At 48.4% G+C, this 25048-nt stretch overlaps 1 protein-coding gene across 1 annotated transcript; it reads left to right on the forward strand.

Moving 5' to 3' along the window:
• The first annotated feature begins 2212 nt into the window (after positions 1-2212).
• PRLHR (prolactin releasing hormone receptor) lies at positions 2213-4582 on the forward strand. Its single transcript, XM_011927796.1, has 2 exons — positions 2213-2389; positions 2655-4582. The coding sequence occupies exon 2, from the start codon at positions 2661-2663 to the stop codon at positions 3771-3773; it is 1113 nt and encodes a 370-aa protein (XP_011783186.1). The 5' UTR covers positions 2213-2389; positions 2655-2660; the 3' UTR covers positions 3774-4582.
• The last annotated feature ends 20466 nt before the right edge of the window (positions 4583-25048 follow it).

A 25048-nucleotide genomic window follows, 5' to 3' on the forward strand; every position in this document is an offset into this window, starting at 1 on the left:
TAGGCAGGCACTGATTGTATCCTATTTAGAACTCTGCAATAAAAAAATATATATATAATACTGAGGCTGGGTGCAGTGGCTCATGCTTGTAATCCCAGAACTTTGGGAGTCTGAAGCAGGAGGATTGCTTGAGCCCAGGAGTTTAATTAACCTGGGTGACATGGCAAAACCTCACCTCTACAAAAAATAAGGCCAGGCGCAGTGGCTCATGCCTGTAATTCCAGTACTTTGAGAGGCTGAGGCAGGAGGATCACGAGGTCAAGAGATCAAGACCATCCTGGCCAACACGGTGAAATCCCGTCTCTACTAAAAATACAAAATTAGCCGGGCATGGTGGCACATGCCTGTAGTCCCAGCTACTCAGGAGGCTGAGGCAAGAAAATCGCTTGAATCCAGGAGGCAGAGGTTGCAGTGAGCTGAGATCGTACCACTGCACTCCAGCCTGGTGACAGAGCGAGACTCGCCTCAAAACAAATACACAAAAAAACAAAAATCAGTTAGGCATGGTGGTACACTCCCGTAGTTCCAGCTTCTTGAGAGACTGAGAGGTGGGAGGATCACTTTGGCCTGGGAGGTCAAGGCTGCGGTAAGCCATGATTGCGCCACTGCACTCCAGCCTGGGTGACAGAGTGAGATCTTGTCCTAACATATACATGTATACACACACACACGCTGGTTTTAGCTAAATTGATTGTAACTCAGGGACCGTCAGTTTAGGATGCATGGAGGTGCATTACATTGATTACTTTTGTTCCAGTGTTGACTTTTTTTTCTATATGAGTGATTCATTTAAATTTGGAGGGCAGAATAAATTGCTATTAGTTTCCAGTCTAACTGGAATATCTGCAGCCACAGAGGACAAAGTACAAGGACTTATCAGAGAGGAGACAATGAAGCTCCATCCTCTGGAAAAAGGAAACAAGAGGCTGAAGGAATGAGATAGCGTCTAAGGAGGGAGCTTACAAAGGCCCCTCCTCCCCTGGCTCCTGCCCCGTGGGCCAGGCTAATTTGCATTTCAATGAGGACTTAATATTACTGAAGATTTTATGAAACGCCTAAGCTTCTCAAATGTTTGTTATTTTTGTTGCCCTAGCTGAAATCTGCAATTACCAGTATTTTTAAAAAATCCTAAAATGAAGTGAAGAGGCCTGTGGGTGTTCATTCAAGGAGGGAGAGGGTCGAGTCCCAGTCCAGGAACTACTCTGTGCTGGGAGGAACAGGCAGTACGGCACAGGTCGCGGAGGCCGAGAAAGAAAGCGAGAGAAAGGGTGAGCCGGGGAGTCGCTGGGCCAGACACTGAAGTGTGCCTGTGTAGAATAACTGGCAGGAGGGCTGCATTTTCTGACCCCAGGAGGTAAAAGACGACGCCGTCCTTGGCACTGAGTGCGGTGACCCGCAAGAGGAGCAAAAGTCATGACCCTCCGACCCCCAAGCCCCTGACTCAGCTGCCTCCACTCCACCCTACTCTTCTCAGACCCAGTCCAGAAAGCGGGCGGCAAGGCAGCTCTGAACCGGGCAAGGTTCCTTCTCCAAATACCTCGGATCCAGAGAGGGGCAGGAATTCTCTAATCGTTGTCCCCTGCCCCTCCCTACAGCATTCGCCCGAGGCGCGGCAGAGCCAGCGGTAGCTGTCCGTGGTGCTGACTTCTGCCTTGGTTTGGCCGGACCCGCCACCCGCTGAGCGCGCTGCAGCCAAGCAGGGGGCTCGTGTGGCGGGGGCGCGGGAGGGTGAGGGTCCTCAGGTCCGCGACCAGCGCCAGGCTTTGCTGTTAAATCCCAGCCCGAGCCCTCTAGCGTCTCTGCCCTCCTCAACCTGACCGCTAGGCAGGACCCAGCGCTTAAGAACGGGTCAGTCGTGCCTCTCTCAAGCCCCCAGCTGCACTGTAATCTCCCACCGCTACTTCCTCCCCCGCTCCTTCCCTCCTAAGACTGCACCGGGTCCTCCCGATAGCCTGACGCTTCGCGCCTCTCCTCTGCCCTCCTCCACTGCGCGCTCCTCCGGAGCGTGACCCTCCAGGGGCCGTGCAAGCTCCTGCAGTCGAGATTCGTCCTCCTCGCTGCTGGCCAGGTTTGCCGGCCCCTCCTCCCATTTCGGATTCCATTCTCCCCACACTGTCCTCTTCACTAGTTCTCTAAGCACCAAGCAGGGCAGAGCGTGCTCCACCCCCATTTTCCATACATGGGAGCTGGAGTGGGGGGCGGAGCTGAGGGGAGGCGCTCCCAGTCCCTCTCAGAAGCTGCTAGCCCACTGGGAACATTTGGATCCGTTCAGCTCCCGTGGAGAAGTGAGACCGGATCACCGACGTGGGCAGAGGACTGCCGGGGGCCAGCAGAAATTCTGCCCCTTCTTCCCGCGAGCGCTTTCCCGCCCTCCAAACCCCACTCCCAGGTAGGATCGCGCTCCTGGGTTTGCCTGCGTGGACTGCGAGGACCGTAAATAGAGGCGGAAGCGTTTAAATAAGCCGTGTGTTCTAACCGTGCTTAGGTTTATTTTACAGAGGTGGGAGGACAGCCCTTTTTGTTACTTTTGCTGTTGTTCTGTGGCCGGTTATTCCCAAGGGAGGACTCGGGCGATGGGGGAGGGGCGCGGCTGGTGTAAGAGGTCGGTTGGAGAATGGGAAGGGAAGTGACGGACTTTGATTACCTTCGAACAGGTGGCCATGGCCTCATCGCCCACTCGGGGCCCCAGGGTTTCTGACTTATTTTCTGGGCTGCCGCCAGCGGTCACAACTCCCGCCAACCAGAGCGCAGAGGCCTCGGCGGGCAACGGGTCGGTGGCTGGCGCGGACGCTCCGGCGGTCACGCCCTTCCAGAGCCTGCAGCTAGTGCATCAGCTGAAGGGGCTGATCGTGCTGTTCTACAGCGTCGTTGTGGTCGTGGGGCTGGTGGGCAACTGCCTGCTGGTGCTGGTGATCGCGCGGGTGCGCCGGCTGCACAACGTGACCAACTTCCTCATCGGTAACCTCGCCTTGTCCGACGTGCTCATGTGCGCCGCCTGCGTGCCGCTCACTCTGGCCTACGCCTTCGAGCCACGCGGCTGGGTGTTCGGCGGCGGCCTGTGCCACCTGGTCTTCTTCCTGCAGCCGGTCACCGTCTACGTGTCGGTGTTCACGCTCACCACCATCGCAGTGGACCGCTACGTAGTGCTGGTGCACCCGCTGCGGCGGCGCATCTCGCTGCGCCTCAGCGCCTACGCGGTGCTGGCCATCTGGGCGCTGTCCGCGGTGCTGGCGCTGCCCGCCGCCATGCACACCTATCACGTGGAGCTCAAGCCACACGACGTGCGCCTCTGCGAGGAGTTCTGGGGCTCTCAGGAGCGCCAGCGCCAGCTCTACGCCTGGGGGCTGCTGCTGGTCACCTACCTGCTCCCTCTGCTGGTCATCCTCCTGTCTTACGTCCGGGTGTCCGTGAAGCTCCGCAACCGCGTGGTGCCCGGCTGCGTGACCCAGAGCCAGGCCGACTGGGACCGCGCGCGGCGCCGGCGCACCTTCTGCTTGCTGGTGGTGGTCGTGGTGGTGTTCGCCGTCTGCTGGCTGCCGCTGCACGTCTTCAACCTGCTGCGGGACCTCGACCCGCGCGCCATCGACCCCTACGCCTTTGGGCTGGTGCAGCTGCTCTGCCACTGGCTCGCCATGAGCTCGGCCTGCTACAACCCCTTCATCTACGCCTGGCTTCACGACAGCTTCCGCGAGGAGCTGCGCAAACTGTTGCTCGCTTGGCCCCGCAAGATCGCGCCCCATGGCCAGAATATGACCGTCAGCGTGGTCATCTGATGCCACTTAGCCAGGCCTTTGTCAAGGAGCTGCACTTCCACTGGCCTCCAAGGGCACCACTCGAGGTCAACCTGGAGAGCTTATTCTCAGCACCAGAGCTAGCTAAGTCAACAGAGGGCAACATTTCCAGCCCAGCCCTCTTGTCCGGCTGTCTGTCTTGTCCTTGTGTCTTTGTAAAATGTTAAGTGGGCTTTGGTGAGAGTCTTGCTCTTTGCTTGGGGGTAAGCCAGAGAGAGGGAAAAGGATTTATTATTTCTTCTTTATGCCCTTGAAGGACAAACAAAACTTTTTCTCCACTTTCAGAAAAGTGTTTCAGAACCATGATTGCTTTCCTGGCATCCCCTCCTCCTGCTCATTGGTGAAATGCACAATGTGAATGGGATTTAAAAGAAATGCGTTGGGCTTGGTAAAGATTTTCAGTTTGCCTTCAGAAAAAGGACTCAGCTAAGAGGACCCTGATATTGCTTAGTGCATTTGAACCCTTGCATTTCTAGAATTTCAGGTAAATATGTATTAAAAATCTACATCTAGGATTTCAGCATTTCCTAAGACCTTTATATGCCAAAAGGGTTTTCCTTTTAAAACCACTTGAGTTTATAGTACAAAAACACCTACAAGCTCACTTTAGAAAGGTCTTGCTTTTGTTTCTGCCCTTTCCTCCCCAACTACTATTTAAAAAATTTGAGACGAATTAGTCAATGAAGAGATAGATAAAAACAGATAAAGAGGAAAATGTCCAATTCACTTAAGAGGGCATTTAATTGTACATAAGGACAGACATCCTCTGTGTAAGTGTGTTTGTGTATGTGTGTGTACACATTCAGTGTTTGCCACAAAGTGGGCACTCAAATATTTGGTTTTCTGAATACTCAATGTAAACTGTGTGGCATGGCATTCTCTTGCAGTCTCTAATTGCTCACTTGCAACAGATCAACAGCTGTCATCTGACTGCTCAGCACCTGCTCTGTAGTGATTCTTGGAACATGATCAACCCAGAAATCAAGAACCAGCAGAAGTTTACTTAAGGACAGAACAGAAGAATAAGCTACCATCCACATGATGTGTAGATCAAACACTAATTACTTCCAGGGTTAAGGGAACAGGTGAAGACTGTGGAGCATGATACCAGGCTGATAATCATCACCTTAACCTCCTGTGAGTTCTGTAAATAAGGACAAGTGCCTTGGGACAAGGGTCTCCACACTGTTGGAACAGCAACTCGGGCAGTGAGGACAGGAGTCTTGGGAAATGATACATAATATCCAGCTGTCAGATCAGCCTCTGTGTTCCCAGTAACTCAGTCACCATCCATAAGGTTCAACTACTTTCCCAGCTCACTGAACACAAGAATCACTGTTTCCCTCCTCCTGCTTCTGTTACTCTCAGAAATAAGCTCATTCTTTCATTAAAATGTGCACTAAAAGGAAAGAGGGATGATATAGAAATGACAAGTGTTTAGTCCTATTACATTCTTGTCAATAACCACGGTGGGAGTGGGAGTGATCACGGTTGGGCTGGGTAGCATAGGAGTCTTTAGTAGTTACAGGGCTAGACTTTTTGCACACAGTAAAGGGTAGGAAAGGCTAGTTTGGGAGAAAGGAAAAGGCAGGCAAAGATGGTATGGAGGCTATCTCTGGCAATGGTGCGAAATGAACTTGAGCTTCATCCATGGATTGGAGAACAAAGAACTTGTGTGCTAACACTGCAGCCCACCCCTGCCCCAGATGAGCTCATTTCCTAGGCATCCTGAGGATGGCTTCTCTGCTTCTAGCAGCTCTATTACTTGGGAGGCTCAGGGCCAGATATTTCCCATTCTCTTTGATTCCTTTGATGGTCATGTGTGGAGAGTGTAGGTGGTAGGGGGAAGGAGAGGGGTTATTTGGGGAGGGATCTGATTCATTGTGGGCTCTTTGTTGGAATGTTTGAATCACTGGTTCTCAGCCCTGGCTGCTCCTAGAATCACCTGGGGAACTTTTTTTTTTTTAAATTGATGTCTGGGCCCTCCTCCTAAGAGTCTAATTGATTTGAGATGGTGCCTGGACACTAGCATTTTCCAAAGCACTTCAGGGGATTTTAATGTGAAACCAAAATTAAGCACCGAAGAATTATCCTTTCTAGGGCCAGAAGTGGTGGCTCAGACCTGTAATCCCAGCACTTTGGGAGACTGAGGCAGGCAGATCATGAGGTCAGGAGTTTGAGACCAGCCTGACCAACATGGTGAAACCCCATCTCTACTAAAAATACAAAAATTAGCTGGGTGTGACGGTGCACACCTGTAATCCCAGCTACTCAGGAGGCTGAGGCCGGAGGATTTCTTGAACCTGGGGAGGCAGAGGTTGCAGTGAGCTGAGATTGTGCCACTGTACTCCAACCTGGGTGACAGAGCAAGACTCTGTCTTGGGGTGGAGTGGGGGAGGGGAAATATCCTTTCTAATGAATCTTAGAAACATCCAAATGAAGCTTTAGTTGCACCTGAGAAAGGTGTTAATAATTTGGAGTTGAATTTGATGGTGTTACATGTCATACTTAGAGAATACTCTTTTAGTCTTCAGACAATACCTGCTCAATCACAGAGGCAAATTATTGAAATCAAAATATATAGGGATTCGTTCAACAGTTTACTTACATATTTCTTTTGTATCAGTCCAATCAATTCAGAAGGAATGTCATCATTCAACCTTAGTTCAATTGTATTATAAATTTACATACCATGGCCTGGTACCATGGCTCACATCTGTAATTCCAAAACTTTGGGAGGCTGAAGGGGGAGAATTGCTTGCACCCAGGAGTTCAAGACCAGCCTGGGAAATATGGCAAAACTCCATCTCTACAAAAAATAGCTGGACATGGTGGTGCACACCTGCGGTCCCAGCTACTTGGGACGCCAAGGCAGGAGGATCACTGTAGCCTGGGAGGATCACTAGGTTGCAGTGAGCTGTCATTACACCACTGCACTCCAGTCTCAGTGACAGAGCAAAACCTAGTCTCAAACAAACAAACAAACAAAAACAAAAATAATTTACATAGCATGAATTATTTTAAATCCTGGTTGTCAGGGTGTTAGAAAAAGTGCTCCCTGATTAGCTTAAGTTTATATCAACTATGAAGAACAAACATCTCCATTAATTACTGGAAAAGTTGCCACTGGTTTCTGTCATGCCTACAATTTAAGTTTGAAACAATTGCATGGACTTTATAAAGAGCCTAAAGAGGTTGGAGAATTAGATTGTGCTTATAAACATCTTTATATATTATGACAACTGGCAACTGAACAGCAATTCTTACAACATCTGGTATCGGTTTTGGACTAGTTTATAAATCAAACCAAATTTCAAAAAAATCAGAGGTGAGTCCCAGAGAGAAGTGAATAGGATTGTAGGTAGAAAAATTTAATTCATTTTGGTTAATATCAAGCATCTAAGATGTATACATAGGGCTCTTCCTGCAAGGATTAATATAGGCAGTCAAACTGGGAACTGAGCCAGTTGGTACTTGGCAGCAGCCCTTCTCAAAGCTGACGGGAGGCTCTGTAATCCTCTTTGCAAGCATTGTCACCAGGTCTCACTTTTGGCAGCCAATCAATAGATTTATCTCACTAAACTGGCAGAAGAGTGTTTCAATGTATGCTCCAACAGCTATCTGGAAATAGCAATTGTGAGAGATGCTAAGGTAATGATTCCAATTCCTATAACTGTCTGATTTTTTGTCCTTGTGAATTTTCAATCTGCTGTTTTACTGGGATAGCTAAGTTCCAGGTTGATTTTTTCAGGTAGGCTAACCCAGCACCTCTGTCCTGTGATTTCATTCCTGAACATCTAGTAGTCTTTCAAATGCAAGGCACAAAACTAACCTCAAGAGTGTGGTTAGATCTGGGGCTGAACACAGGGCCTGTCCCTCACAGACGAGAGGTCAGGAGCACCTTTGTTTCCCAAGGCAGGTTCTTGATTGATTTACCTCCCTGCGTTGATGTCTTTGTTGTGTAAAATGCACATGTTGCTGAATCACATGTGAAGCTCTACGTGCTGGGGTTTATACTGTTTGACATTTTGTGGGAGCTCAATAAATACTAAATCAGCACAGTCTTCAGTCACGGGATTAATAAACCAAGCCAGTTATACACGTGGGGTAACTCCGCAACCTCAGGATAGCCAGAGTCAAAGCAAGGATGAATCATGTCAAGGAAAACAGGCTACTCAATCTAGATTTGTCAACTCCACCTTATTCCAGAAATGAACTGTTCATTCTGGGTCTTCTGTGACCCCCTGCCTCCAACCTCAGTAAGGCTAGCATTTAAATATATGGCGTCAAGCTGTCTACTCCCCAAGACTGCACGTGCCTAAATCCATGGGTCCATCACAATGAGATTAGAGAACTTCACGCCTAATTTCTATACCATCAAATATCGGAGAGTTATTTAAATGTCTGCATTTTATCACCCATTTCTCACATATAACTTGGGAAGGTCTAACAACATCCCACATGTGGGTCTATAAGCAAAATCATGAAGTTTCTAAAATGTTCATGATGGAGTCATAAAAAAGATTTTTTGGTACACCTAAAATACCACCTAAAAATGGACATATGTATACCTTTTCAGCGACCCACTTATCCTGCAAAAGAAAATAGTATACAGATGTGGGCAATGTAAAATATTTGGATGGATGAGAGTTACAATCTTGACTGTTAAGACGGCACATTTTCCAATCAGTCTTTGGAAGCAGAAAGTCTTATTTTGAAAACTGAGCATGCACTCTTCTCACAGGTTTTTGAATTTTCTTTGCTTTTAACACAATTCCTCTCTTTCCCACACTTTATTTTTCATGCCTTTTTCTGCTGCTTTTTCATATTATCTATATCTCCTCTCTGAAGCCCCTGCTGGCTCAGTGAAGGGGAACTGGTGGGATTCAAGCACCCATCTCCTGGTCAATCACTACAAAGTGAAAGATGATGGTGAGAGCCCTGGCTGATTCCACTGCAGAAGGCAGTCTGCACCACGCTCCTACAAGGCTGCAGTGTGTTGTTATTTCCCACCCACTGTGGGTTCTCAGAGTTCACACAATTGGTCATTTTGCTGTGAAACTCCAGGCTCAGGTGGATAACAGGAGTTTGCACAGACTCTCCACAGGGCTGTCAACCTGGTAAGTCTCACAGAGAGCTCTCCAGAGGAGTCTAACAATGAAAGGTCAAATGTGTTTTGTTTTTATGTTTGGTGCTGGAGTAAAGAAAGTGGAGTCAAAAAAAAGCAAAGGAGAAACAGTCTCTGCTTTTAAGCATTCTCTGCCTCTCTGCCTCCCTCAGCTCTCACAATATCCTCTTCTTAACTTGCTGATGACTAAATCCCCTGGTCTCAGGACCCATCTCCTCCTTCTGAAATGACATCCAATGAAAAATGGAAAGCTATACGGTGAAACTCCTCTTTGCCTCCCGCCCAGTTATTGCCAAGCAATGAAAACACTCTTTTGATCTGGAAAAATTAAGCAAAGACTCCAGGTTTGAGCTCTAGGTTAGCAGTCAGGCACTGGGCTTTCCTCCCTAGCCTATACCACAATCACTCTGGGGTCTTCTTCCTAGAAGGTTGGCCCAGCCACCTGGGTAGGAGGTGCAGTGCTGCATCATGATATGCCCTGGCAGTCAGATATGGTAGCCTGGGCACTGCCGGTATGCCCATAAGCAGGTTCCTGTGAGGAGACTGTCCTTGTGAAGCCACTGCCTTTTGTAGGTCAAATGCTAGGGGCACACTGACCTTAGAAAGAAGACTCAGGAGCAGCTACAGGTGGAAAACTGGAGCACTGGTAAGCGCCTTCAATGGCAGTAACTGTTTTTTTTTTTGAGATGGAGTCTCACTGTCACCCAGGTGGGAGTGTAGTTGTGTGATCTTGGCTCACTGCAACCTCTGCCGCCCGAGTGCAAGCGATTCTCCTGCCTCAGCCTCCTGAGTAGTTGGGATTACAGGCACCTGCCACTGCGCCCAGCTAATTTTTGTATTGTTAGTAGAGACAGGGTGTCACCATCTTGGCCAGTTTGGTCTCGAACTCCTGATGTCGTGATCCACCCGCCTTGGCCTCCCAAAGTGCTGGGATTACAGGCCTGAGCCACCGCACAGGGCCAGTAACTGACTCTTAAGGACAGACCTCAATTCCTATTTACTTCTACCCTAGTTTCTTCTTATCTCAGACTACTCCAGCAAACCCTTTCTATGACATAACTACAGAGCTTGTGGCATTGACACATCAACGTTAGTTTCTGGGAGAGGAGGGGATGTCTTCCGAAAGCCTAGCGCGAGATTAACAAGGAGCAGTCTCAAGGTGCAGCTGGGCAAAAGCAAAATGACCTGCCCGCGGGAATCAGGCTCCACCCGGGCTGCCCATGGGACAGTAGTCTCGTGGCGAAGGAGGCGTTCTGATTCGGAGCTGAGGAAGATCACATGTCCAGAGGAGAGCTGCAGGGGAACCCGGGAGCCCTGCTGGGCCTGTGTGCAGCGCCAGCACACCGGGCGCCACCAGGAGAGCCTCCCTCCCTGCTAGGTTGAGCTGGCTCCCAGGCCGCCTGTGCGTCCCAGACCGGCTGCTGGGGCCACTCATCCGGTGGAAAGGCAAAGGCTTCCTCCTGGGCGGTCATTCCTGGGGTGCTGCAAGCCGCTGTTCATCGTGGGCTGTGCTCTTGACACCTCGGAGGGGGTCCTGGGTAACTCCCTACTTATCCACCTCAGCAGCAGGACCCAGCCCCTGCACAGCGTGACCCACGTGTTCCTGTGCCCATGCAGGTACCGCTGACCTTGGCCTCCGCAGTTGAATCGCGGTGCTGGATGCACCGCTGTCCTGTGGTCCTCGTGTAGCCGCGCTAGGTGTCCTCGCCCTGGTTCGCTTTATGAGTTCGTGGCTATATTGACGGTTGAGCCCCACGCTGGACGTTCCCAGGAGGCTGCACACCTATTTAGCTGACCTTGTAGTGGTGGAAAGCGCCAGATCTCCGCCAAGGGCACGCCATAGTCGACTCCCTGTTGGCCTCCCTGTGGCCTCTGACGAAGGCTCTCCGTCCTCCCAGCCGTCTCTGAGCGCTGCCAGCCCTGGCCACTGGGCGCCCCCAGAAAGAGGGTGGCCGCAGTGTCGCGGCGCCTTCTACTGCTCCCCAGGGCGACCTGCGAAATCTGCCACCCCTTGCACTCTTTCATCTGCTCCAGGGACTGGACACGAACCTCATCCCTAACGCTATTTTCAGTGCCTCGAACTGCTCCGCCCCTGGCGGCGTGGACACCAGCGCCACCCTGGATGCTCTCAGTTCTTGCTGAACTCCGGGCCTTGCCTCTGGTCTCCGTCCTCTGCCTGTCGCCCTCACTCTTCTACTCCCAAAACGCAAATGGAGGCCAGGGTCCACGCCCCTTCCCCTCCTCCCGCTGCTCGCTCTTTCCCAGGTTCTAGCCCGGGGCATTGAGGCTGCTGGGCTGGAAGTGGTGGGGAGCGGCGTGTGCTAGCGCTGCGGTGCCCGGGTCCCTGCGCCCGTGCGCAGCCAGGGTCCTGGGCCCACTTGCCTGCTGAGGCGGACCCGCTGTTCTAGAGGCCCAGGCATTGGCGGCGGAGGTGAGAGCGGATGTTCGTTCACAAGCCGGGTCCTCGGGCAATCTGTGGGGACCCTCTCCTGCCCTGGGCAGCTGTGTGTCCAGCCCTGGCACGGGGAGCTCCCCAGGAGCACAGAGGACGCTCTCTGGGGCCCTTCTCCGTGGCAGGTTCTGTCGCCTTGGTCAAGTGATCCACACAGTTCCTTCAGACATCCGCTGATCACTGTGGAAACGACGTCTCCACTTCTAAGAGGGAAATCCGGAGCTCCCGAATGGTGAAGCCCCGGCCGGCGCACAGCAGGGGGATCCAGCATCCTCGAGAGTGGGTGACTGGGCACGGGGCCGCTTGGCAGGTGCTGGGCTCCCCGTCCAGCTCTGGCATTATTGCGTCACTTTGGTCATTGTTTTCTGCGCATCACCTCCAAGTTCGAAGCAGCACAAACCACCTATTTCGCGTGATGGGGACTCAAGGAGTCTACATCCTTCGAACTCCTTGCTAGTGGAAATGGTCCGGACTAGGGGCAAAGAGGGAAGGAAATTTGCAGGTCAAGAGGTAGTCGCCCCACAGGGATCGCCCAGTGGGGCCTCTGGAGCAGCAGTTGCCTTTGCTTTTCCAGGGTGTGCAGCCCCCAGCTAGGTCCACACACACTGAAAGGCGAGGTTCCTGCAACGTGGTGAATTCATATGTTAGGCTTTTGGAAGGGGAGGGGTCAGCTGGTGGAACCATGGCAGCCCGGAAGAAAAGCCAAACCCACCTGTTAGTTCATTGCCCTAGGCAATTCATTGATCTAAAGCTAGTCCTGCTGAATAGCAAAGACAGCTGTAGATTTTTTTTAAATTACAAAATCAACATTTGTTTTTCTTTAATAAGTGAATATCTCCCACCTGTCTTCCCTGGGAGAGTTAACAGTTTGTGCTTTTCCTTCCTAGGCCCTTCCAGGAGTATTCACAAACATATTCACAGTATTTTATCAAAATGCGATTAAACTACATCATTGTTGTGTAACTGACTTCCACATCCCTCCTCTTAAAATTATATCAAAGAAGACTTCTATGTTGGGTCATACTCATTCTGGCTGAAGAGGAATCCATGCCTGGATAGACCACTATTCAATCATTTTTCAGCCAGTGAGTGGTGTGGGTTGGAAGAGACAAATCTGAACTTAGAAGGTCCCCTAAGCCCCGCAGGAAATGCAGAGGAGTCGAAGTCTAATCACAGCCACTGAAAAGCTGTCCCTCTGTCCTTGGAGGGTGAGGTCCTCCTGGAAGCTCTCCAAGAGACCAAAACCATCTGAGTGGTGGGGTGGGACTACTTCCCCTTAGCTGCTTCCAGATCCTGCACAGCACCCCATCAGGGCTGGTGTGGGCCTGCCACCTGTTCTCTGGCAGTCAGCAACTGTTGTCTATGAGACTCTGCCCACGCAGGGAAGGATTTTCCCAGGAGTCGGGAGCATAGTAGGGTCCCTCTTCTAGCCATGAATCCACATGGGCACAGGTCCATGAAGAGTCAAATCCTTCACCTTATTTGCCCACAGGCAAGCATTTCAGCAGGGCCCTAATACTGTTGAGGTTTTGTCAACAAAGGTGAAGGTGAAGGGTAGGGAAATATGAAGTATGGTGCAGGAACCAGAAGCTACTACAAGCAGAGGAACTGTTATCTCTCAATCCAGAGACCAGAGGGCAGGGAGGATTTGCTGAAACTCTCAAGGGTGGAGTCACTTAAAGGAGACTGTCTCCAGATGAGCAGTAGCCTTAAGTAGAGGGATGGAGCCAGCCTAGGATGGAAGGTTGAGCCAGCCTGGGGTGGAGGGATGGGGCCAGCCTGGTGGGGAGGGATGGGGCCAGCCTGGGATTGTGGGATGGGCCAACCTGGGGTGGAGGGATGGAGCCAGCCTGGGGTGGAGGGATGGGGTCAGCCTGGAGTGGAGAGATGGGGACAGCCTAGGATGGAAGGATGAGGTCAGCCTGGGGTGAAGAAATGGGGCCAGCTGACTTCTGCATTAAGTGTCAGAAAAGTGATACAGAAACAAATGCCATGTGAATTCAATGGTGGGGCTATTCACATATGACCCCGGCAGTCAGAAAAGCCTTCATGCAGGAGGTGACATTTGAGCTAGACTTTGAAGGATGCCCGGGGTTTTCTTTTCCTTTTTTTTTTCTGAGACAGAATCTCCCTCTGTTGCCCAGGCTGGAGTGCAGTGGTACAATCTTGGCTTACTGCAACCTCTGTCTCCTGGGTTCAAGTGATTCTCTTGCCTCAGCCTCCTGAGTAGCTGGGATTACAGGTGTCCACCACCATGCCTGGATAATTTTTGTATTTTTAGTAGGGACAGGGTTTCACTATGTTGGTCAGGCTGGTCTTGAAATCCTGACCTCAAATGATCCATCCACCTTGGCCCCCAAAAGTGCTGGGATTACAGGCATGAGCCACTACCCTCAGCCGATGCCTGGGATTTTATGTAACGAAGATAGTAGTGGCAGGAGAGCATGCTATGGGCAGGGTAAGGCAGTTAGCAAAGGAAGGAAAGGGTGATGCCCATTTGAAAGAATGTAGGCTGTGCTTATGAGAGAGAGTGGTGAAAAGCTGGCTGAAACTAGATTCAGGAAGATTAATAATACCAGTTAGGTTTGCTGAATTCTTACTGTGTGTAAGGCACAGTGCTGTACCTTACATTGCATCTCTTATTTCTCAGGACATTAGGAAGTAGACATTCTCATTGTTATTTTTATTTTATGGATAGGTAAACAGACATTTAGAAAAGTCAAGCAATTTGCCAAGGTGTGATGTATGGGAGGTGGTAGAGCTGGGATTCAGTCCAAAGCCTGCCTTCCTAACCACTTTTGTAAAGTCTTACCTTGAGTTTCAACCTAAGGAGTCTGACTCTTCTTGGGAGGCAGTGGGGAGCCAGTGAAGGTTTAGGGTGAGTGGGAAATAAAAGAATGACTTGTTTAGGAATGTACTCTGGGATCTAATGTTGGCAAAAGGGAAAGTGTGGAATGGGAAGGCAGGAAGTGGGGAGATACATTAAGGAATTATTGCATGGTTCTGGAGAGAGAGAATCAGGACTGGAAGTGGGGCAGTTTAAGTGAAGATGAATAAGAGAAAAGGGTCTTAGAGAAAAATTAGCATCAGATATCTGAATGTCTTACCTGGTTCAACTTCTCACGTTTGCCCCAGGAAGAAGAGGTAGCATATAGGATCTAGGCCATAGGTGCTCAATACCCACATCAATCAGGAATGCTTTCTGTAGGAAGTAACAGAATACCAAACTAATCACAAGGCAGAAGTCCTAGGGTTTTCATCATCTGATTTACAAAGAAGTCTGGAGATGGGTGCTTTTCAGGTTGGCCCAGTAGCTCAAACATGTCATTGAAGACCTAAAATCTTTCTCTGTCTTTTGCCTCCATTCATCCTTAACTGTTTCACTTTTGTCCTCATGCTGTTACCTCAGGTCTTCAAAATGGCTGCTAAAACTCCGGATACTCATCCACATCCGAGGCAAGAAGGAAGGGGAAAGGGAAACACCAGCAGCTCTCCTTCAGTGCAGGAAGGCAGAGGCTTTCTCAGGTGCTCTCGTTATGTATCACTGGCTAGAACTGGGTGACATACCCCTAACTGAAAGGGAGGCCGGGAAAGAAACACTTTTATGCCTCTAAAATGGGAGGCTCATACTGGCCATTGGGTTATACGGCCCACAGGACTACCACAAGTCCGGGGCAGCATCTTCTTCAAGCCTTGTTCCATATTCCAGAGTCCTTGTTCCATATTCTTCCCAAATGAGAGGGAACAAACACGTGTTGGGTTCTGAAAAGTGGCAAATTGTAACTCGGGGAACATGGGCCTGAGTACCCACTGCTCATGAATGGCTTCCAGTCAGGCCTGCCAGTGTTGGGATTCACATTTTATGAGTCATCAGCTGTATCTTAGCAGATAGCTGCTAGAAAGTTGAAGTTAATTTCGTTTTAAAAAATGTCGTAAGGTAATCATAAAGCATAGAGACTCAATGGCCATGAAAATGGATGAAAACCAACATAAAGTTACTTGATGCTAAAGCATAACTGTGCTCACTGCTGAGTTTTTTTCCCCATTTTTATGTTATGATGCTATTCTTGCTTTTATGCTTCCAGATAATGATAAGAGGGAGAGTTGGTTACCTGCTCTGTTGCCAAACTCCCACAATGCAGAATCCTGGTCTTTTTTTTTTTTTTTTTTTTTTTGAGACAGAGTCTTGCTGGTCACCCAGGCTGGAGTGCAGTGGCGCGATCTTGGCTCACTGCAAGCTCTGCCTCCCGGGTTCACGTCATTCTCCTGCCTCAGCCTCCCGAGTAGCTGGGACTACAGGCACCCGCCACCATGCCTGGCTAATTTTTTGTATTTTTAGTAGAGACGGGGTTTCACCATGTTAGCCAGGATGGTCTCGATCTTCTGACCTCGTGATCCACCCACCTCGGCCTCCCAAAGTGCTGGGATTACAGGTGTGAGCCACCGCGCCTGGCCAACCCTGGTCATTTTAAGGCAATTTTGAAGTGCGGGATTCCCGCTTTGCCCAATGCATGGGTCCCTGCACAGATGTTGGCATTTGTTACAGCACCTTTGGTCAACCTTCCCTGAGGGCCAGGGGCTAGTGTGTGCCTGCTGTATACTTTTTGTAGCTCAGGGTTCAAAACCTCGAGTTTTCTGAGAAGTTGCCAAAGTCAACCTCCATTGTTTTGAGGCATAGTCACATTGAATCTCACCAGGCCCAGGATTCTGTGACAAAGTCCCTCAGAGAAGGAGACCATAGGAAGGCATGGCTGTTCCCTAAGAGATAACCCTGAGGTGACACATGGCCTCCTCCTCTTAGGAACCGTGGGTAGCTCAATCAGTCCTACAGTTGGCCTGATGCTTCTGCAATGCTGTTTAGAATAACACCCCATTTCCTACTGCAGCATCTTCTACCTTGCTCTCCTCCTGGAGGAAGAGATTTTTTCCTTCAGGTCTCAGCTTAAATGTCACCTCCTCAGAGATGCCCTCTCTGACTGCCTTCATTTAAAGTGCTCTGGCCTCTTATTCTTTAGTTTATCGCTTTGCTTTTTCTCTTCATGATGCTCATCACAATTTGTTGTGACACATTGGTCTGTCCTTCTCTATGAGATGTGAGCTTTGTGGGGGTAGAGGCCATATCTCCTTTCTTCACCCACGTATCTCCAGGGTCCAGCGCACTTCCCTGCAGTGAGCCAGGCTGTACCCAAGAGGGCTATGACCACAAGGTTAGTGCCTCCATCCATGGGCTGGGCATAGGCTTTTGCCAGGGGAATTTCCATTATGTTCCCAGTACTGTCTTTGAAAGTACCCATAAAGGAATGACTTGTTCAGGAATGTACTAGATTTCCCTTCTTGTTTTTCTCATTTAGAGGCTCCCTTAATCACACAACTATGAGATCGGAGATTATGAAACTTCAAATAGCAAAAACAAATGAGTTAAATGACTTGCTTCAGAATGCAGGTACCATTATCTGATTTTACTAAATTGAAAGGCTCCCAAACCTGACTGTGCATTGGAATCATTTGTACAGCTTTTCAAAAACACAGGTTCCTAGTACCTACCCGAGACCTACTAGATAAGAAACTCTTGATGTGAAACTATATTTTCAAAATGTCATGTTTGGAAATCAATTTAAAAAATGTTGATGTAGTGAACATGTTAAAAATAACAAGCTCGGCTGGGCGTGGTGGCTCATGTCTGTAATCCCAGCACTTTGGGAGGCCAAGTCGGGTGGATCACTTGAGGTCAGGAGTTTGAGACCATCCTGGCCAACATGGTTGAAACCCCATCTCTACTAAAAATACAAAAATCAGCCCAACGTTGTGTGCCTGTAATCCCAGCTACTTGGGAGGCTGAGGCAGGAGGATCGCTTGAACCTGGGAGGCAGAGGTTGCAGTGAGCCAAGATCATGCCACTGAACTCCAGCCTGGGCGACAGATTGAGACCCTGTCACAAAACAAAAGAAAACAAAATCGAGCTTGCTAGGAGACACATCCTTGTGTTATTGAACCAGAATTCTAGTAGTAAATTGGCCTAGGTCATGGGGCGGGTGTTTCTCAGGTGCCTCAAATGTGTAAGGTGCAATCTTCTTTGGAGCATTTTCTCAGTCCAACTTCACACAAGAGATGAGAACTCTCGGAGGGTGAAGTAAGCCCTGCAGGTGCCTCAGAGCTCTATGCTCTCTCCAGGAACTGGGGGCAGCCTAGTGGGCTCGGGATGGTGCACACAGTGGGTGCTTGGGGTCCTGCTGTCCTTGCAATACAAACTCAACCCAAGCAGTGGGGTCATGTTTCTTCCTGAGATTCCTACTCCAAGCTGTGCTCACACATCTTCAACACCAACAACAGCTCTGTGGGACGGACACTGGTATCCCAGTTTTACAGATAAACAGACTGAAACTCAGAGAAGTCATTTATCCACAGTGCAGTGGCACTGGGATTCGAATCCAGACCTGTCTGGTCCCTAAACCCCTTTCTGTTACATTGTCCTACCTCACACAATGGACATAATAATAATGACGAACAATAATAGTAATAACTATTGAAACACACCTGATAGCAGTAGCTTAAGCACACCCTTAGAATCACCACATGGCAGATGCACCTGAATGTGTGTTCTGAGTGAGGGAGCCCGGGTGTGGCCAACTCAGAGATTCATTCCTTGGCTATTAGGAGCATCTGAGTCCCTGATTGGACATCTTATTGAAAATTTACTACATACTAGGCAATGAAGTATTTTATAGATAGATAGAAACTCTATGAGGTTAGAATTATGGAAATCCCACGTATCTGTTAGCTTTGGCTGCGTAACAAACCGCCCCAAAACATAGTGGCTCATGCTGTGTCAAACCCCTAACCACTCCAGTAAGGAAGGCACCAGGTTCAAGAGACTGAAGAAGAGACCCAGAGCCAGCAAATGAGACATGGGGTTTTATTAGGGGCTTACATACAGGGGAGAGAGTCCAGTGGTAGTGGGCTGGGCGGGAGAACTGCCTTACATACAGAAACGGCCTAGTGATGGTGGGCTAGACAACATAACTGCACAGCCCCGTGGTAGTGGCCTGGGCAAGATACCACAACCACTTGCTAACAGCCTGCAGTTTCTGTAGCATTTTGACTTAACACCCTCCCGTTAACAACCTCCACCTGGCAACCTTCATTTGCCCCCAAAACTCAGGGCCTCAAATCATCTGTGTAGCCTGTATTTAATGGGACTGACCAGGGGCTCAGATGTTTCTCATAGATAAGGAATGAAGCTCTGAATTGGCCACACCTGGACTCCCTAACGCAAAACACTCACTCAGGTGCGTCTGCCATAGGGTCATTCTAAGAGCGTGCTTACACTACTGCTATCAGGTGTGTTTACCGTTCAGCTTAAATCAATAAAAAGTTATTGCTCACCGTTCTGTAGGTCAGCTGGGCAGTCCTTCTGGTCCTCTGGCTGGCTCAGCTGATTTCCGTCTCCTGGTGAGTTGGCTGGGACTGGTTGACCTCACAAGTCAACCTACAGTGCCTTCACAAGTCTGGTGGTTGGCAGGCTACTGTATTAGGGACCCTCAGCTGGAACCACTTATCTCTTCCTCACATAGCCTCTCATCCTTGTAGGCCAAACTGGGCTATTCACATGGTGGTAGAATTCCAATAGAGGGAGTGGAAGCTTCTAAATTTATCACAGCCTAGGCTTGGGACTCATATAACAGTACCCTTGCTTTATTCTATTGGGCAAAATCAGCCACAAGGCAGCCCAGATTCAAGGGGTGGGGAAATAGGCTCCACCTCTCAAAGGAAAAAGCTACAAAATATTTGTGGCCATTGCCAATCTATGTATACCATACTAAGTATGTAACAGAGAGATTGAGTAGCTTGGCCAAGACCATACAGCTTGTAAGTCAGCAGCAAAGTTGGGAATCAAGCTCAGGCAGGCTTCTCCAAAGCCCGTATTCCTTCCCCACTACCCATGCTGCCTCTCGAGAAGTGTACTGTTTCCTAACATGTGATGGGTTTTCCTGAACTGCGCTTTCTCTCTCTCTCTCCCTGTCCGCATTGCTTTGTGTTTGCCAATATCCTTTGACGTCCAGACAGCTGGTCTCCTGGCACATGTTGTGCAAAGGCTGGCTTCGAGACAAAGCTAAACCCACAGTGGGTCTCTCAAGCCAACCCGTACCCTCTGTGGATGCTGACCAAGTGAGGTCTGATATTCTGTCATTAGATGGACTTCTCTCGCCTCCCTTTCTCTCCTCCTTTCCCTCCCTTCTCTCCTTACCCTCCCTCCCTCCCTCATAACATTTATTACCCATATCTTTCTTCTGCCTTTGCTACTGGTTATTTTCCACTCCAGTGGAAGGATGAAGAATGCTCTGGCTGCTTGAATGAATGCCCTACTAAATACACCAGTGCATGAGCAATTTAGCAAGCCATTCTTGCTCAGGTGCCCATTATGATAATCAGCAGGTAATAATACTCAGGGGCCGCAGCTAAAGCCTGAATAGAAATCAGCCTGGTTGGACTAAGAAAAGAAAAATTCATGGTAAGACTGTATTTACGCGCCCATTTCTCATGCTTATTGTCAAGGTAGTTAGGAAGTGTGTCTCAATGAATCTGTTCACTAAGGGTGATTTGGTTTTGTGTTTATTTAACACTCAGCATCCCTTCCCGTGGTCAGCGCACCTGCTCAGAGAGCATAGTTCATCGTGTTGTTTTTTGTCTGCAAACCAGACTCACGGTGAACAGGCCAACTCCTGGATGCTTGCAGCTGATGGAACAGAACCTAAGAGGAGCAGACACAGCCTTGCACTTCACAGCTATAAGGCTGATTTCTGCATTTGATTGTTGACTGTTATTCTGGGACACGCCAGGCACTGCCCACTTTATAGAATTCTGCTTGCTGCTGTGCCTGCTGGGACTTGGAGAAGACTGAGTTTCCTGCTGGCTAGTCATGCTGTAAAATATCCTATTCCGGGCGGGGAGAGACTGACATACACGTAGAAGCCAAGATCCTCAGAAGGACTATGAGGAAACATCTGGTTCATTCCTCTCATTCAACAGATGAGATGACTGAGGCCCAGAGAGGGTATAGGGCTTATCCCAGGGCACACAGCCTGTGTTAGTGACATAGCAGGAACATACGTCAGTGATTTTGTTTCAATTCTTAGTATCATTATTTTTCTGACTTTATAAATTGTTCATCTTATTTTTAAACTAAACAATATATAAAAATATAAGGAAGACATGGAAAAATGCAAGTGGTTTGCTAAACTCTACAAGAATATCACTGTGAGTTTATGCATGATTAGGCGTATTTCAGACACTGTTAAGAATGAAGCAGCTGGGCCGGGTGTGGTGGCTCACGTCTGTAATCCCAGCACTTTGGGAGGTCAAGGTGGGAGGGATGCTTGAGTCCAGGAGTTTGAGACCAGCCTAGGCAACATAGCGAGGTCTCATCTCTATTAAAAAAAAAAAAAAAAAGAATAAATTAGCCAAGGAGAATAGAACTGGCAGATAATTGAATAGCAGATAGCCATTGATTGATGGATTTTCTTTTAAAACAATTTATTGAACACAGTCAGCTTTTACAATGACAGCAGGTCAGTGGATTCAGTTCCCAGTGAAGCTTATTTAAAGCAAAGATGTCGATTTATACCTCACTTTTCCATCATGAAGCACGGTGCTGCACTGTTGGATTCTGGGACAAATAGAGAAAGGAGAGGGTATAGCGGGCACTCACTTAGGGTGAGTTCCCACGATGCAAGAATTCTTGTTGGGTGTTTACTATTTTTTTTTAACATATATATCTTTACAATAACTTTTAAAATATAGGTAGTAGTGTATGCATTTAATATCAAAGAAATTTAGGTGCTAAGAGATGAGTTTATCTTGCCCAAGAATGACAGCAAGAAGCTTCATAAGCTTATTCAATAAGAAGCCAGACTGGTCCAGTGTAGAGCACAGTGAGGATGAATGAATGCCACCTTCTTCCACTCTCTGTCTCCCTCAGATCAAGCTTACAATTACAGGGAGGGGATACATGATGGACTTGACTTCGTTCCCCTGGCCCACTTCATTTAAATCTCCAAGGATATTGACTTCTGTTGGTAACTGGATAACAACTGCTCCAGTCTTTGGCCTGTGCTCCATCCTCTGTGGTTTAATGATGGTTTTCATGCCGGTTTTCTGACCCCAGGACAATGGTAAGTACCCAGTGACAGAGACCATGTTTCATCTCTTGTAGCTCCCAGATAAGACAGCTTAGTATGAAAAAATATGAATGAGTAGGTGAGTATGTGAATGGATGTGTGAGTGAAGCATCTGAAAGAGGCAAGACACTCTTCTCCCTGTAGTCAGATGATTCCAGGGACGTTTGTGTTTGGGGCTGCCCAGCCTCCATTGCCCCTTCCTGACAGAACTTCCACTTTCTTTGGTGGAATTAACTCTTTCTCTGTAGTTCCAGATAGGTGGGACTGCAGTCAGGTTTCCTGCTCTGTGGCCACAGGAACAAAACCAGGTTAATCTCTTTGCATGATTACGCTAGAGAGCAGGAGAGTTAACATAGACCGGGAGCAAAACTACAAATGTAGCTTGAATGCAAACTGGTTTTGATACTTTTATTCTGATAGGGATGAAAAAGAATGCATTTGCCTAATGAAAGGCTATATATCACATATCAGAGGCCAGGTTAATAATTTATAGCAAAGACATCATATTCAGCACAGCAGCTGCAATTGCTTGGCTGAGTTTACAGCACTCCAATGTCATCTTCTAGCATCTATCTAGTTTTTACAAGGTCCAGCTTTGTGAATAAAATGGAGGTAACGAATAATCACAACCTCTGCATCCTTAGGTCTGTAAGGGTGGCACTAATTTGTACCATTCCCTCTGGGACATAGTATTGCTTTTGATTTACTGTTTTGGCTGGGAGGGACTGTTTCAGCTTTTCTGAAGGCCTTCCCCATTCTGATAGGTCTTATCCCAGAGACCATGAAACTAATGTAGACGTTATACTATCAAGTGAGTTTATTCTAACGATTTGGGAACCACAAAAATGAACACCAGGTGAATCCATAGACCCAGTAGGCCTACTGCAAGTCAAATCTGGCTGAGAGTTCATATATTACCTGGCCCCCATATACCCCCAACTATAATGGGGGGGCATGATGGAGCTTTGGGTCTCTAGGTGTCAATGCCAATGGATATCCCGTGCTGACAGTCCTTGAACTGTTTGGGTATTCCTTTTCCCTCAGTGTACAGTGGCCTAAGTAGATGGCTGTAGGACCTCTTAGGGAAAGACTGCAAGAATCACTACCATGTATACTTGCTCGGGTGTTGCTGAATCCTTCCTCCTAAGACCTATTTCTGCTTTAGTCAATGGATTCTGGGTCTGAAAATTGGCTTGGGTACAAAAACTGGACACAGGACCATGGCTTTTTATTGACATGACTATTCTCAATCTCTGGATCAAAATTTTGGTTATGTTAGCCCAGATATCCCTGTCCCATGTGTCAGCATCCCATTCTTTCCCAGTGGGGCCTTGACTGTAACAAGGTTAGGTTAACAGCTTGGTTACCTTTGCAGTTAAGTCTAGCTTTGGTCCTCAGCTTTCTCTGCCTTTTGGCAGCACATCAGAGCCTTCTTATATGCTCCCAGGAAAACTCTCTGGCTTTTACAGGTAGCTTTAAGTGGCTAGTTAATTACCCTCAGCTGTTTTTTTTTTTTTTGAGACAGAGTGTTGCTCTTGTCGCCCAGGCTGGAGTGCAATGGCGCGATCTCGGGTCACTGCAACCTCTGCCTCCTGTGTTCAAGCAATTCTCCTGCCTCAGCCTCCCAAGTATCTGCGAGTATAGGCGCCCGCCACCATGCCAGGCTAATTTTTGTATTTTTAGTAGAGATGGGGTTTCAAAGTGACAATCAAGTTTAGCAATAGCCAACACCCTTTCAGCATCACCAGGAGCTATCTGAGCTTCACCATAAGTGATGGGGTCCACATGCCAGTTGCATGATTCTATACCAGTGTGTGCTTTCTTGGACCATTCTTGGCGCCCGTGATTGCAGGTTGGGTTACTCAGGAAGCAGATTGGAGATTAGCACATGGGGGTATTTGTTAGGAAATGCTCTTGGAATCAATATCTGTGGAAGGAAAGGGAAAGATCGGGAAGGTAGAAGGAGAAATTGATTTCTATTAAGTGTCAGTGGAGGCCTTAGCTGATCCGACAGGTTGCTCTGAAGCTGGGATGATTCTTCAGAGTTGTTCTGATTTGGAGCAAGGAGCTGGGTCTTTATTTCCCAGCACCAATTTAGATACTGGATGCAGGCTGTCCCTAAAAGAGACAGGATCTTGGGGGAGGCAATTTTCTTTCCAGTTGAAGCAATCCTCGAAGAGGGCTGACAACTGAGAGTTGTCTTTTGCCAAATGCCTTTTATGCATCAGATGACATGATTATGACATTTTTATTCTCTAGCTTGTTAACAAGGTCGAGTACATTGATTAATTATGAAATACTGACCCAGCCTTGCATCTCTGGAATAAACCCCACTTGGTCATGGCGTATTATTTTTTATATATTGCTGAGTTATATCTGCTATTGTTGCACTAAGAATTTTTGCATCTATGTTAGTGAAGGATGCTGGTCTGTTCTTAAAAAGATTTGTACTATCCTTGTCTGATTTTGGTCTCAGAGTAATACTAGCCTGATGAAATTAATATGGAAAGTATTCTTCCTCTGATTGTCAGAATGAGATTGTGTAGAATTTGTATTAATTCTTCTTTAAGTGTTTGGTAGAAATCTCCAGTGAAAATATATGGGCCAGGACTCCAGAGTTTCCCGGCACAGTAGGTGATCCTGCCGTAAATGTCCTCACCCAGGCCTTCTTTGAGGGTTTGGACTCAAGTTTTCAGAATGTCCAGAGATGTCACTGTGATCACAAACTAGAACCTGCTGCACAGCCTGACCTGAAGGAACGAGCAGAGGATGCCTTTCCAGTAAGCTCATTGAACACTGGGTGGTTAAATTTGGCAAATGGTGGGAAGAAGATGCTGGAGAAGGGAATATCTTTAAGGAGAGTAGCACCAGGCCTTTGTAGAGGTCAGCCAGGCCCTGAGTGCAAAGCACCTCCCTGGCAATGAGGGTGGTAGAGGTGCACTTGTGGGTGGAAGCTGTGACCTCACCCTCATGGGGAAGAGGGAGGCACTGCCTCATTACTGCTAGGGAAGGTAGACGTTCAGGTTTTCCATTTGGCCTCTGTTGACACTCTAGAGGGAACTTATTTCTCATTACTGCTGTATAATAGTGGAAGTCTTGACCCTACTAAAGGCCCCTCCGATACCACCCAATAGGGAGGGGGAGGGATTCTTATTACTGCTGCGTGGGGTGGATGTCCCAGCTCCACGGATACTGGCAGGTTGGGGGTGTGGAGAAGGAGATGGGGGTCATTAAGGTCTGGCTGGAATGGAAGTCTTGGCTCCCTGCTTGGCCTCTTTGGATCTCACCCCGTGGGAGTGTTGGGGTGCCTTGTGAAGGTGGAAGTCTGGGCCTCCCACCTGGCTTTGCTCACGTGGGTGTTGGCCACAGTGTTTCTGTGGTCTGTGGCTGGAGTGGAGCAGTTATTGTCTGAAGGTTACCTGTCTTGCTAAGCCTCTTTCCTGGGCTTGGCTAGAGACAGCAGGCTTTTCTGGGGGGCTTATTTTGGATATATGAAGCAAAA

This window comes from Colobus angolensis, unplaced genomic scaffold (genome assembly GCF_000951035.1).
Source record: "Colobus angolensis palliatus isolate OR3802 unplaced genomic scaffold, Cang.pa_1.0 Scaffold75, whole genome shotgun sequence".
Lineage (NCBI taxonomy): Eukaryota > Metazoa > Chordata > Mammalia > Primates > Cercopithecidae > Colobus > Colobus angolensis.

Coding starts and splice junctions, on each gene's coding strand:
- PRLHR (XM_011927796.1), top strand. CDS start 2,661: ATGGCCTCATCGCCCACTCGGGGCCCCAGGGTTTCTGACTTATTTTCT.